The 15,926-nt window shown below is 33.7% G+C and overlaps 1 protein-coding gene across 1 annotated transcript in view; it reads right to left on the bottom strand.

Annotated features, from left to right (window-relative positions):
- Window positions 1-15,926, bottom strand: part of NCKAP1 (NCK associated protein 1) — a 104,911-nt gene that overhangs the window by 36,647 nt on the left and 52,338 nt on the right. Inside the window, exons 10-15 of the mRNA XM_019931564.3 lie at window positions 14,317-14,373; window positions 11,772-11,868; window positions 11,284-11,390; window positions 10,409-10,541; window positions 7,903-7,984; window positions 5,893-5,951 (exon numbers count right to left, since the gene is read on the bottom strand). Of these exons, the coding sequence (XP_019787123.1) occupies window positions 5,893-5,951; window positions 7,903-7,984; window positions 10,409-10,541; window positions 11,284-11,390; window positions 11,772-11,868; window positions 14,317-14,373 (535 nt within the window). The remainder of the gene's footprint in view (window positions 1-5,892; window positions 5,952-7,902; window positions 7,985-10,408; window positions 10,542-11,283; window positions 11,391-11,771; window positions 11,869-14,316; window positions 14,374-15,926) is intronic.

Genomic DNA, 15,926 nt, shown 5'->3' with positions numbered 1-15,926 from the left:
GGTATTGCACATGTTGATTCAGGGAGGTTTTAGATTATACTGAATCATTAAAAACTGGATAACATAACACATTGTATTAACTGATGGATTCTAGAAAACCACTGTGAAGATGGTAAAATTAGTGTACGTTGACCAAAAAGGCAATAGGTCTTAACCGAAACCATCAGGATAGGTTGTGAGGGAAAGAAATTCCACTAAAGAGGTACCAACTCACAGAAAGCGAAACCTGCCCACAGATGGCGGACATTTCAGAAGGGTGGAGAACAAGAATAGGAGGGGTGCCTACAGAACAAAACACTGCTCACTATGGCTGTGGTTAGAGTGCAAAGAAGAGAAAGGAAATGGTAAAAGAAAAGATTCAACCAGATCCTGCAGACCCTTGAAAATCATGTTAAAGAATTTAAACTTTTTGGTGAACCACCGAAGGTTCTCTGTGATAGCTAATTATTGTTTAGAAAGATTCTTCTTTGTGGAAGGGGAAACAGAGAGGGGTGGGCAGAAAGGGAACAGGAGGCAGAGATCTGTTAGGATGAAGTGGTGGCAATAATCCAGACAGGATTATGCTATGGTCTAGGGTCGTACAATTCAAAAGTGTTTAATCTGGGAATGACTAGATGTGAGAGGCAACAGAGAATTATGGATGATGGCCAGGGTTCTGGCTTTAGGGAGACATTCCTTCATAAATCTCATATGTGTGCCTACACACCCTGCTGGATATGCCAAAAACGCAAGGCCCAGACCACTCACTATCCAGGCCATTTCTGGGGATTATATTTGCATCTACCAAACTTGAGAAATAAAGAAATGTGTCCCTCTGGAACAAAGAGCAAGTATGCTTACTGTTGATGACAAAACAGAGGGTTCCTCAAACTCAGTCCTCCTTAGCTGCAAGACATGACCAATGCATAGCATTCATCTGGGTCTCTCTGTACTACCCACATGAGACACGGAAGCAAGGGAAAAATGATGTATATATACTGATGTTCATGCCACTTCCTGTGCAGTGAATTAAGTCCTTTGTCTCTGATCCAAGACCCCCATGTCTTCTGCTAGTACACATGAAATATTAAGAGACTAAATAATTATTGCCTTTTAAGTAGGATAAAAATCAAACCTCAGCTTCTACAATGGGAAATCTCAGCTTCTACATGGAGGAAATTACCACTCACTGAGGCAGGCACATCACAAAGCAGAGTTTTATATTTGTTGTTTGTGTCTGCCAGTAAAGGGAAGAGAATGAGGAATATGATGGCAGTACTCTAATGGCAAGATATATTCTGGACATTCATCACAAACTCAGTCTAACGGAAGTTTAATTTACTTTTCATCAGATTTAAAGTATAAAGAGAAACCAGTAGTGGCCATGAGTTCAATAAAGACTTCCATTAACTGAGCCTCATTTTAAAAATTCAGAATTAAAATATCACTGTGAAAATAAATTCAGATGAAATAGATGGTGACAAAATGAGATAATTTGATTTAAAACACTCATTTGAAATGCCTGACAACAATGGAAGAAGAAACATACATTACTAAAAAAGAATTGGTTTAAATAAAAGTCTAAGATTTGAACAACCCATGTAAATTAGAAGGCAGAAGAGAAGAAGCTAAAAGAAAGAGTGACTGAAGATGCTTAAGGGACTAATGAGACACAGTGGAATGAGGTGCCTTAGGAAGCAGAAAAAAATGGCAGAGAATACATGTAGAGAAGGAGAACTCTTCTTTTAAGACTACAAAGACTCCAGTGAAGGCACAAAGCATATTATAACATTCCCCCAAATGCTTATCCTTCTAGCCCTGCTCTACTCAAGAAGTGATATCTATAGAGCTCAGGACATCTCTCTCTGGCCATATGCTTATACCTAATAACTCTTGTCCTTCTACCAGATCACTGATCAAATGCAGATCATTCATATCTTTTGTGAAGATATTGATATTTTCCTTCTTGTAGTAATACTTTACACTAAAAAGTTTCTTTACTTGCCCTTTCCTGTGTAAGCTATGTTCCTATTCAAATTCTACCTATCTTTCAATGTCTGGGTTAAAACGTTGCTTTCTCTATAAAGCCATTACTAGCAATTCCAACTTGAATAAAACTTTCTCCTTCCTAAGAAAACTATAATTAATTGTTAATCATACTCTGTTGGTGGCATATTTCAACTTAAGCTTTTAGATTTTTAAACTGCTATTTAATTTTTCATGTTTTATGCCTTGTCTTCATAGCCAGATTTATAAAATACCCAAAAGAGGATTTGTACTCTTCTACAGATTATATAATACTACTGTCAATATTTTACATCCTGCATCCTATGGTCTAGTCTGTAGTCTTAGAACCCTCATTGTTGACCTGCTCTTAATAATCTCTGCAAACCTCCTAGATTCTGGACACTGCCACCCACCTCGCACTTCTGCCCCCTTTTCCTAGTTAAGACTTCTCTGGCTCAGTTTTATGTCCCATTATTTCTTCCTTGGTATGTTCTGACCTATTATCACTAAAAAATAAGAACCTATTATGCAACAGAAAGGGGTTGAGTGACTGTATGTCACAATCCTGGTTAAGAGCAATGTTACGGGTTAAATTATGTCCCCCAAAATTATAATCCCTAATACCATAGAATGTAAAGAGTCTTTATAGAGGTAATCAAGTTAAAATGAGGTCATTAAAGTGGACCCTAATCCAATATGATCAGCGTCCTTATAAAAAGAAGAAATTTGGGCTTCCCTGGTGCCTCAGTTGTTGAGAGTCCACCTGCCAATGCAGGGGACACGGGTTCGTGCCCCGGTCCGGGAAGGTCCCACATGCCGTGGAGCGGCTAGGCCTGTGGGCCATGGCCGCTGAGCCTGCGTGTCTGGAGCCTGTGCACCGCAGCAGGAGAGGCCACAACAGTGAGAGAACCGCGTACCACAAAAAAAAAAAAGAAGAAATTTGGATACACAGATAAACAAAGAAGGAAGACTATGTGAAGAGAGATAGCAATGTCATTACAGTGTTGCATTTATAAGCTAAGTAAAATTAAAAAATCTCACAGAGGGATATATCAATTCTATATCTCTAATGCTCACTCAGATGCTTTATATTCTGCTGTATGACTGCACTGGACAAAGGTAAAATTCTCAAGTAAATTTTTCAAATGAATAAGATTAAGAATCCTGGAAGTATTTAATAAGGGTATATCTGAAATGCATCTAAATCTCTAAAATTCTCTGAACCTAAATGTTGGTTTAGGCACTCCCACAAACTAAGAATAAGAGACTGAAAGCAGTTCAAACTTTGTGACAATGACTTTTAAAATTTTTGATGTATATATCCTTTGGCAAAGTAATTCCACTTCTATTTTCATTCATTTTATAAGCACTGCTTATGTATTGTTTCAGAGGTTTTTTTTTTTTTGGGTTTTTTTTTGCGGTACATGGGCCTCTCACTGTTGTGGCCTCTCCCATTGTGGAGCACAGGCTCCGGACGCACAGGCTCAGTGGCCATGGCTCACGGGCCCAGCCGCTCCACGGCATGTGGGATCTTCCCGGACCGGGGCACGAACCCGTGTCCCCTGCACCGGCAGGCAGATTCTCTATCACTGCGCCACCAGGGAAGCCCCAGAGCATTTTTTAAAACAAGAAAATGTTAATTTCTAAACTTTATTTTTAACTGGAAGAAAATAACCTATAATATATACACATTAAACATTTGGGGATGGTGGTATCTCAAGTATTCTTCCCCTGATCTCCCACTAACCAGCTCTGTAATCTCAGGCAAGTTACTTAAAACTGTGGCTTAATTTATAAAATCTTAATTTCTAAAAATATGCTGTTGTAGAACACAGATCAACAGACAGAAAAGTACCTATATATTTTGACACTGGAAGGAAAGAACCTAACAAAAGCAAAAGCACCTCAGGGAACTAAGCAGACTGCCAGAAAACTATGCTCTTTCTATGAGTGCTTCCTGAGACTGTATTCATCTAAAAATCTCTTCCTCAAACACATGGTGCTTATATTTTCACTTTTAATTAAAACACTTTAAAATTTTTTTATGTTGCAGAACAGTATACAGTATAACCTCATTTATAGGTTTGAACATCTAAAAGGATACTGCATAGGCCAATTATTAAGAGTTAATATTTCTGGGGAATGAAACTGGGAAAAGTGCGAATTTTCCTTTTCTACTTTACCTCTGGATACTTTGACTTTTTATAATGAGAACATATTATTATTATTTTTAAATATACAGTTATTGAAAATACCATGCCACAGTTTCCCCATAATTACTAGAAATATTTAAGGGGCAATTAAATTCTATCATTAAATTTACAGTACACACAAAAATTTCAGGCTCGAATTTTAAAAAGTCCTTAAAAACTATTTATGTGATGGTTATATATTGAATAAAAACTTTTTAAGTCTAATATTTATTTCTGCATTTCATAAAAATGAAGCTTTTAGCACTAGATCAGGGGATGGTAAACTATGGTCTGTGAGCCAGCTGCCTGCTTTTATAAATAGTTTTATTGAAACGCAACTATGCCCATTTGTTTACATATTAAATAAAGCTGCTCTCACACTACAATGGCAGAGTAGTTATAACAAAGACTACGTGGCCCAAAAACCTAGTTATGTAAAAAATATGATACTGTAATCAAAACTTTTATATTGGTATAAGTGAGAAATATATTTATCCAAATTTAACAACTAATACAAATTATGTCTTCTATATATAGAACTCAATAGCAAAAAACCAAAACAAATCAATTAAAAAAGTGCAGAGGATCTGAATAGGGCTTTTCCCAAAGAAGACATACAGATGGCCAACAGGTACATAAAAAGATGCTCAACATTACTAATCATCAACTCACACCTGTTACAATGGTTATTATCAAAAAGACAATAAATAACAAGTGTTGGTGAGGATGTGGAGAAAAGGAAATCCATGTGCATCATTGGTGGGAATGGGAATGGGTGCAGCCATTATGGAAAACAGTATGGAGGTTCCTGAAAAAATTGAAAATAGAACTAACATATGATCTAACAATTCCATGTCTGGGTATTTACCTGAAGAAAATGAGAACACTAATGCAAAAAGATATCTACACTCCTTTGTTCACTGAAGCATCATTTACAATATTCACAACATGGAAACAACCTAAGTGTCCACTGATGGATGAATGGATAAAAAAAGTTGTGGGACACACACACACACAGGAATATTATTCAGCCATGAAAAAGGCAGGAAATCCTGCTATTTGTGACAACATGGATGGACCTTGAAGGCATTGTGCTAAGTGAAAGAAGTCAGACAGAGAAAGACAAATACCATATGATCTTACTTATATGTGGAATATAAAATAACAAAAAAACAAAACAAAATGAACAAAAGAAAAAACCAAACTTGCAGGTACAGACAACAGATTGGTGGTTGCCAGAGGCAGGGAGTCAGGGGTAGGTGAAATGGGTGAAGGTAGTCAAAAGATATAAACTTCCAGTTACAAAATAAGTAAGTCCTGGGTATGTAATGTACAGGATGGTGGCTATAGTTAATAACACTGTATTATATATTTGAAAGTTGCTAGGAGAGTAAATCCTAAAAGTTCTCATCACAAGAAAAAATAAGCTTTGTAACTACATGTGGTAACGGATATTAACTAGACTTACTGTGATCATTTCAAAATATACTTATATATTGAATCATTATGTTGTATACCTGAAACTAACAGAACCTTTCATGTTAATTATACCTCAATAAAAAAAAGTTTCTTTCATGAAGTAGACTATGTTAGTTATACAAAAGGAGTCTTTTCAATAGGTATATAATGAATATTTTTTTCATATTAAGTTATGTTTTCATGTTAACTAAGGTATTCAATAACAAAACAGAATGACAATGAAAATTATTCTTACCTGTAATCTAAACCAATCTAATCTCATTCCTCTGAAATCAAATACTTCCCCATCTTCAACTACAATAATAGAAAAAAGATTACAAACCAAATTAATGTAATTAATATAATTTGTAATAATGTAATTATACAAACCTATAATCACATTTTAAAATTTAAGAGCTAAGACAATTCCACTTCTGGACATATATACAAAAGAATAAAGCAAGGTCTTGAAGATATGTGTACACGAATGTTTATAGCAGCATTATTCACAACAGTCAAAAGGTGGAAGTACCAAAAAGTCCATCAACAGGGGCTTCCCTGGTGGCGCAGTGGTTGAGAATCTGCCTGTTAATGCAGGGGACACAGGTTCGCACCCTGGTCTGGGAGGATCCCACATGCCGCAGAGCAACTAGGCCCATGAGCCACAACTGCTGAGCCTGCGCATCTGGAGTCTGTGCTCCACAGTGAGAGAGGCCGCAATAGTGAGAGGCCCACGCACTGTGATGAGGAGTGGCCCCCGCTTGCCACAACTAGAGAAAGCCCTCGCACAGAAACAAAGACCCAACACAGCAAAAATAAATAAATAAATTAATAAACTCCTACCCCCAACATCTTAAAAAAAAAAAAAAAAGTCCATCAACAGATGAATGGATAAACAAAATGTGATATAAACACACAATGGCACATTATTTAGCCTTAAAAAGGGAATAAATTCTGCCACATACTACAACATGGATCAAATGTTGAGGACATTATGCTAAGTAAAATAAGTTAGTGACAAAAAAGACAAATACTGTACAATTCAGTTATGTGAAGTATCTAGAATAGTCGAACTCATAGAAACATAAAGTAGAATAGTGGATCCAGGGGCTGGAGGGAAAGGAAAATGGGGAATTGTTATTTTTTAGAGTTTTAGTTTTACAAGATGAAAGGTTCTGATTATTTATTACACAACTATGTGAGTATACTTAACACTACTGAACTGTACACTTAAAAATGATAAGATAGTAAATTTCATATTATGTTTATTTTGCAATTTAAAAATAATTTAATAGGTAAGAGTGAAATAATTCTCATATCCTATAAAGATGATGATAAAGGAGGCAGTTATGCTAAGAGAAGTGTAAAGTACAGACTTCTCTCCTAAACCCTGTGACTCTCAGTTTGCTTACATGTCAATTTAAAGGACCTAAAATAGAGCATGAGGAATCCTGCAAATAGAAACTTTGGATAGCATGCTGAAGTCCCACAAAATAACTTTATATAAACCAAACACAACCAGGCAAGCTTACAGTAGATTCATTACTTAAGTGTGATAGGTTAATAAAACTAAATAAATTTATTACTCAGAAATTTTCAAGGTTTCTGATACCTTTTACTTAAAGATTATAAAACTAGAACATCATATCAGTCTACTGGAATAGAGTATTCAACTAATGGAGAGGCAGTCTATTATATGACATCAACTTTTGAGATGGACAGACCTGAACTTAAGATCCTACTGTAGTAGTTAACATCTGTTAGAGTGTGGGCAAACCATGTTAAATAATTGGGAGGTTAACCCTTAAACCTTAAGTTTCCAAATCTGTCAAATAAAAGTAGTAACAGCTTTTTAACACTGATGAGGATTAAATAGGATAATACATATAAAGCGCCTGCCCAGATTAACCATTTTATTAGTGGTATCCATTACTGTCATAGGTAATGCTTGGACCAAATATGCACTTTGTTACGATGTGGAGTGCTCATTTTTCTTTATTATTTTTTTATATTACAAAATGCTTTCTTCCCCCTGCTGAATAATAAGAAATGTTAAGCTATACTTCTTATGATTTTATAATCATCACACATCCATTCTGGAAACCTTTGCTTCAGAATGAACAAAGTTAAAACAAAAGAGAACAGGTTAAATATGTCCCAAAATAAGATAAGTAATTCTGTAAAAACTAACTGCTAAATCCTCTCCTTAATAATCTAATTTGAAACCTGATTACAAGAAAATGTTTTTATTTAAAAGACTTATTACCTTGTTTTACACTTAGAGAAGTCATAGTGTTCACAAAAGAGGACATGATGATTGATTCATCTTCAGGGCAAACAGAAAGATTCTGAAAATCAAAAAATAATGATAAAAACATCTAGCTGGGAAGAAACTCATAGGTCCATCAACTGGTAGATGGATAAACAAACTTGCATATCCATAATATGGAATATTTTTCTGCAATAAACATTCCTTTCTGGAATGGAAGGTTGATACACACAATAACATGGATGAATCTCAGAAACATTATGCTAATTGAAAGAAATGAAAAACAAGAAATTATATCATGACAATTTCATTTATAGGAAAAACTTTTTTACAAGGCAAAAGGTGACAAAGAGCAGACAAGGGGTTGCTGGGGGTCTAGAGAGGGAATCAACTACAAAGGTGCAGAAGAAAACTTTTAGTGTTGGAAATGCTCTACATCTTGACTGGTAATGTTACATGAATGTATACAGTTGCCCAAATTCAAACAGTACACTAAAAATGGATGATTTTTATCATACATAAATTTTACCTCAACAAAATTACGGCCAAAAAAAATCCCTCTCAAACTGGCTAAAAAAAGTGAATATTTGATAACTGCATGTAAAGTAGATGCTAAATGATTAACTTTTTAAAAAGTGGATGCTTAGCTCACAAAAAGCATAAATAATTTTCAAAACATTTAGACTTATACAACAATGTAAATGTACACAATGTCCTATACTATACACTTAAAAATGGTTAAAATGGTAACTTTTATGTTATGTATATTTTACCACAATTTAAAAAAATTTAATACCTATTACAATGAACTATTTTAACAGGTTAATCTTAGTTCTAAATTTAAATCCTAACAAATGGTTAAAAACACTATGCATATACTTTACAACAGAAGTGGGTGGTAAAAAGCTCAGACATTTGAGTTAAGACTTGAGTTCAAATAGTGGCTCTATTACTCATGAACTGTGCAATACTGATCAAGTTACATAAGGTCTTTTTTCTTCACTATACCTACTGTCACAAAGTTGTTGTAGAGAAGTAATATACTATCAATAAATTTGCCAATTATTAATATTAGTAGTATTATTGCTGCTGCTACTACTATTACTATAATCCCAGAAAAAATAAAAAATTAATTTTCTCAGTATTGTTAAAATCCAATTTATATAAAAGACACCAAAAGACATGGAGTGACTTAAAAATTCTAACACTTTAACATAAATCTGTAAAATATATTAATAAATATCCAACTAGTCACAGTAAGTTTCAAAATGCCATGAAACCAAGAGTCTGGTTTACTTTTTTAGATTGTGATAGCACAGTAGACTTTGGTTTATCTGGTAAGTAATAAGTATTCCAAAAAAAACTGCAGCAAAGCAATAACACTCTAAGCATAAAATCAGCTTTTCTATCCCCCCTTTTAATAGACATTATTAAAGGAAGCATATGAGCTCCATCTAGTGGATAAAAGAAATAAAACTAGTTTAGGATAGTAAACTATAAACTGTATATAATCCAGGGTAAACAATTACATGAACAATTTTTTTTTAATTTGCATTTTTAGGTAGGTTTGAAAGAAAATTCGGATATCAAAGTATGGTTATTTATGTGGAAAACGAGTAGTTTTAGAGTAGTCTTAATATAAAGATAATTCGTGATGCTCTTCCTCTGTACCATGTTAGCTTATAGTAGTTTATAGACATCTGATTTTTTAAAATGAAAACACTGAAATATTATTTTCCTTAAAGTCAATTTATTTGGCATAAAAATAAATCTATATTAAGATTAAAAAGACTGAATCAAGAAATTATGGAAAGCAAAAAAATGAAAAAAGCTAAGACTAAAAATCAATAGAAGAAAATGCAAACTGAAAATAAAATTAGGACATTTTATTAAACTATGACATCTAGATGAATTTTTTTTTTTTACTCGCCATTCTCTAACACACTATGCAAAAAGATTTATCTTCTGTTTTCCTCTAATACTTAATTATCAATTATAATGTCTCCATGAACTCTTCTTGATCTCCATAGCCACTGCCCAAGTTCAGGCTCTCAGCAGCTCTCACTTAGCCTACTACAGTAATTTTTCTTCTGATCTCTCTGCATCCTCACTTGGCCCCAGGCAATCTATCACCAACACTGAGTCAGGGTGATCTTCCTAAGTATTAAATCTGATTTATGACTAACCTCCTCTTTTGCAAGACCCTCTATAATTTGGTTACTGTACCTCTCCACCCCCAAGATAAAGAATTATTCCCTGCATGTGTTCACTATGAGTTTTATACACACGTAAGCATAATGCCCATCACACTGAACTACAACAAAATGTTTTTGCCCCTCTAGATGACGATCCCCTTAACAAAATATGACCATGACTTACTTACATTTGTATCTTCACCACTTGGCAAAAGATTACTTTCGTAAATGTTTACTGAGCAAATAAATCAGTTATTAGAGAGGAGGGAAATAAGGAACAAAAGGGAGAATATGACATAATTTTTTACCTGCACAAGTTCATTGAGGACAACAGCATCAAAGCCAGAAAGGTACTGCACGTAATACCTCTGCATTACAGGTCCGTATTTCCTCACATGTGCTCTAAGCTCTTCCATGTAAAATATTAATTCAGCAATGTGCCTTTTTAAAAAAATTCAAGAAAAATATTTCAAAAATTAAATTCACTGTTATCAAGGAAAATATGAAATGCCTTTGATATTGCTACATTAAGTTTTTTCCTTAGAAAAAGCACTTAAATATTTAATGTCAACTAATTTCTTTTTATATTATTTCATATAAATAAATCATGGAAAGCAAAAAAAAGCTAAGAATAAAAGACTGATAAAGGAAAATACAAAATAAAAATAAAATGAGGACATCTCACAAATACATCATTAAAAAATCATAAATGAAAGAAGATTACAGTATTAGGGAGAAGTAAGACTTTTCTGTATGCTCTTATTTCTCTGATTCATTTACCTAACTTGTATTGAGGGACTGTGGACTAAAATGAGAGAAAGATATTACAAATGACACAGTTGCAACTCCATTAGGATTCTTATTCAAATTTTTGTGTAGTACATAGTTTTGAAACATGAATTCCATAAGAAATACTATACTATAGCAAGAAAACAAACAAGAATTCTATGACCACCTAGAGTACTAAAGAGAAAACATTTAAAGCCCTAATTCTAAGCTAAAGTTGACTTTGCATTGTAATTCATATCACCTAACGATATATTATAAATACTCCCTCCATTACGACAAATATGAAAAGCCTTAAAAAAAGTTTTTAAAAATAGTGTTACTTTAGTCCCCAAATTCCATAGCCCATAAATCAAAATATACAAATATTATACTTTTTAAATGTTGCTAAACTTACTTATCTATAAAGTCATCTGCACTCTTCTTTGGCATGTTATCTGCATGACGAAGTAGCCAGATGATTTCATCACGGGCAAAGGATAATGCCATAAAAACAAAAAGTGCCTGATAGATATTAAAAAAATAATAATAACATTATTTACTCTCATGCAAAGATTAAAAACAAAACATATTCATAATCTTTCTCCAAGTGAAAAGTCATTAGCAAAACTGATAATACCAACTTTAAAAGACAGAAATGAGAAAACAGAGGAAAACTTCAATGTATCAAGGAAAGCATGCACATAAGCAAGATGTGAGGAAAATGCAGGAAGGTCTGATTTACGAGTGCCAAGTCAGCAAATCCACTCTCAGCTAAATATAAAATACACTTATGTAGTCCCTGACTCAAAGTTTTGTAAAATTTCACAGAGAGAGAAGAAAAAATTTTTTTTAATTTTAATATGATACACTGATTGTAGTTGAAATAAGGATTAAATCAATTACCTTGGGACCTAGCAAGCCAGGTTGATCAGAGAGGACAGTAGCCAATTCTTTCAGTGCAGACCTTAAAAACTTGCGTCTTTCTCTGTGCATTGAACCGCTATAGGGAAAGACACCCACCATTACAGTTTATCTGTTTCTTGTAAACTTATTATTGGCAATTAAATAACATCATTTCAGGGTCAACTTCCAAAGTTTTCTTAGGAAACAGAAGCCCTTACAAATATCTTCTATGTGTTTGTCATTAAGTGACTTTCCAATCTCATCTTTATCCCTGCCTTTCTTGTGCTGTTTTTAACCATGCTTATTTTCTTCTCTCTAGCTATCAAAATCCTACCCAAACTTCAAGACCAACCCTTCAAGAAGTATTTCCCAATATACAGATGTCTATTTCTGAATAATTTCTGCCAGTTTAGTACCATATAGACTAGCACTCTATAAACTATACTGTGAAATCCTCAAAAGTAAGCACTGTTCTATTGTATACTTGTCACCCCCACATAGAATCAATAAATATAACTTAATAAATATCTGATAATCTATATCCTCCTTTATTAAGTATATTCCTATTAAATATATAAAACTGACTAAACAGGGGCTTCCCTGGTGGTGCAGTGGTTGAGAGTCCGCCTGCCGATGCAGGGGACATGGGTTCGTGCCCCAGTCCGGGAAGATCCCACATGCCGCAGAGGAGCTGGGCCCGTGAGCCATGGCCGCTGAGCCTGCGCGTCCTGAGCCTGTGCTCCGCAACGGGAGAGGCCACAACAGTGAGAGGCCCGCGTACCGCAAAAAAACCCAAACAAAACAACAAAAAAGAAACTGACTAAATAAAAGCTATATTCAATAAGGTACTGGGATGAAATCTATTTGGTGCTACTGTTAAAAAACAGAAAGATGAGGAAAGGATAATCATAGATATTCATGTACTAGGTATCTTAAAAATAAAATACAAATTAGAAAAATTTATTCTCACACATTAACAAGGGAAAAAAAAATCACAGAATATTCTATGAATTCCAACTCCTCATACTATTCAAAACATACACCATTCCAAAAAAGTTTTAAAATTTAGATAGTTGCAAAAAATAAATGGCCACACACACACCACACACACCATATGCCAAAAAACTAAGTATTGATAGAAGAAATATGCAACACCAGAAATTAAGCTGTGACACAACAGATTAATTTTAGAAGACACATTAAAACCCAATCTTTGCCTATGTGACCTCAGGTTCCATCTCTCTAAGCTTCAGCCTCTCATCTATAAAGCAGGGATGATGACATCTGACTCAAAAAAATACATCTTTCATGATGCCTAATATATAGTACCTTTACAATGTCAGTATAATTCTAATAACAAGCTCTCTTTTAACTGACAATAATAAACACATCTGGTGTAATATCTAAGAAGAAAGTGGGCAAATGTTTTGATTATTTTGCTACTCAGGGTCGCTGCAAGGAATATTAACATCGAGAGAAAATATGGAGTACTATGGCACGTGTTAATGAAGGATAAGAATTACTACTCCTCACTATTTATACCTGTTTTATATAATAAATAAAGGGAATAAAAATGCCTTACTTTTAAAAGATCTTTATAAAAGATAGCTGAGACACCATATATCTGCCTAGGGTCTAACACATGAATAAGTCATAATCATATGTATTTCTGTAGGTCAGGAAAGAAATTCTAACACATTCCAAAGTATGTTATTTGTACTAGAGAATAATTTTATAATAATATAAGTACTTTATTCAAGTGAAAAAATGCATGGGAAATAATATACTACAGTTAGCAATGAATAAAGATGATTTAAATTCCCAATATCCATTTTACAGCCTAAACCTAAATTCTAAAACTTCTTGTGGTTTTATATTTTTACCTGTGACCATGGTGCTTATCTTTTCTCTGCCTTATAGAAATACTGATGGATCAGATAATGTTATCTCTACATTACCTAGACTTACTGGAGAAACTATTCTATACAAGTATATCATACATAACAATTAAATGAAATATCAAATTATTCATGAGAAAATTGAAAAGTTGTTCAAACATCTTAAATACACTAATTTATATATTTACTAACAAAATATATTTACTAAAATTTGGGAAAGGTATGGGATTAACATACTTTGAAAAGTAAATATCATTTGGGAGAGTGTAAAGATATGTCAATTTTCATGAAGTATCATAAAAATCATCGTAACTTGCAAAGTACTGGCACCAAAGCATAGTGGCAGTAAGAGAACTGAATGATACCAAAATAAAGTCCTCTGTATAGTATTCCTTAGAGCATTTTTAAAAACAATTCAAAAATACTTAAAATCTGTCTGCATTAGTACCAATACAGAGATGTTGGTGTTAATACACTGTACTCTGGTACAGATACAGAGGTTATAAACTTATTCCTCGTTGGTTGAAAGTCCTTCACTTCTACAACCATATCTTACACACCATTAATCTGCACTCACTTCAACAAAATAATGCTTTAAGAAAGGAATTCTTGATTAAAAGTTCCACAGGTAAGTTAGAACTACTTACGCATGTGACACAGCTGCCTCTTTGCATTCTCTTATGTCATTAATACGCTTATTATAGCTATGAGCAAAAAGAAAAAAAAAGGAAATATGTTAATCTTAATTTGGTCAATAACAGTAAAAATAAGTTAGTCAAATACTAGTCAATTAAAAATGTCTTATTATCAACAAGAAAAACTGGCCTTCAAACTGGAAATACATGGAAGAAGTCTATCCACATCCTTTTCTAGCACCTTAAGTATCCAATCAACTATTCTTAGAAAAATAAATCTCATATTATATTAAAATCCAGTAATAAAATTAAAATTTACCACGTAGATTTTTATTTTATTAAATACACTTCCTTAAACCCCCAATAGAGATATTAAAATTATACTTCTAATATAATTAGCAGTGATTTCCAAAAATTGGAAGTGCTGACAAAGCTATTACTTCTGGCTTTTTATCACTTGACTTTTTATGCTATCTCGCAAGCATAAAAAAATTTCTCAAAGGACACATACTAGTGATCAATACTAGTGACTGGGAATACGGCTTTTGTGGTGGAGAAAACTGGGGCAGGAAAGCATCTGACTACTTTAAATCATTTTAAGGAACAGAATTATGGGTGATTTTTACTCACCATTTTTAAAAAAACACTTTTTTTTCCGAATTAAAAACATTTAAATAAAAGAAACTGAACACCAACATCAAACAGTTTGAAGGTACCATCTAAAAAATAAACGCTAATAAATATATGCTAATTTCCTTACTACTAAACGCAAAAACTCAAAATTCCTAAAATGTTAAAGGAAAATTATCTTCCTGACAACCTGGCTAAAACCACTTAGACCAAGAACTTCAACTTCTAAATTAAGTACACTAAGATTTTTGTGTTCTTTAGGGAAATGTCCAAAATACACTAATTCTGTAATCACTGACCTGTATAAATAATGAGCTTTTATACTTGTGGTCTGACTTGTAATTACTATAATAATTCACATTTTAAGTTGGATCAATCACTCACGATTTAATAAAAAATTAAAACTTTTCAACTTTAAATACAGAGATTCTTAAATGGTAAATTTAACAAAAATTTGCGTAACAAGGGAATTCCCGGGCAGTCCAGTGGTTAGGATGCAGGGCTTTCACTGCTGTGGGCCCAGGTTCAATCCCTGGTCAGGGAACTAAGATCTTGCAAGCCGTGTGGCACAGACAAAAAAAAAGGCGTAACAAAAAGACAATCAGTTTCATGATGCCATTAAACTTATCTGTACCATATGTACCATATGCTCACTCGATATATGGAGACTGTCTGGTTCTAAATGTTTACATATATTTAAATATAATTCCACAGACAGGATGTCAGTATGCTAAGACATCACATAAGTTTCAGGATTTTTGAACTGAATCAATCAGAAAATGACAAAGCCCACAACGACACAGGATATTTCCAGGTACTCCACCCTATATAATAAAAGGTGAACTAAGAGTTGAAAAATACAGAGGGTACTGTTTCTCGTACTATGACTGAGAGACTACCTGCATGAGAATATCAGAATCACTTATGGTGACAAAATCAAAACAGTGGTCACTTGAGAAGGCTAGAGCGAGAGGGATCAGGGGTGGCAGTAC

This window comes from Tursiops truncatus, chromosome 7 (genome assembly GCF_011762595.2).
Source record: "Tursiops truncatus isolate mTurTru1 chromosome 7, mTurTru1.mat.Y, whole genome shotgun sequence".
NCBI classification, from domain to species: domain Eukaryota; kingdom Metazoa; phylum Chordata; class Mammalia; order Artiodactyla; family Delphinidae; genus Tursiops; species Tursiops truncatus.
The sequence above is the reverse complement of the archived record's forward strand: the minus strand, read 5'-3'. Positions and strand labels throughout refer to the sequence as shown.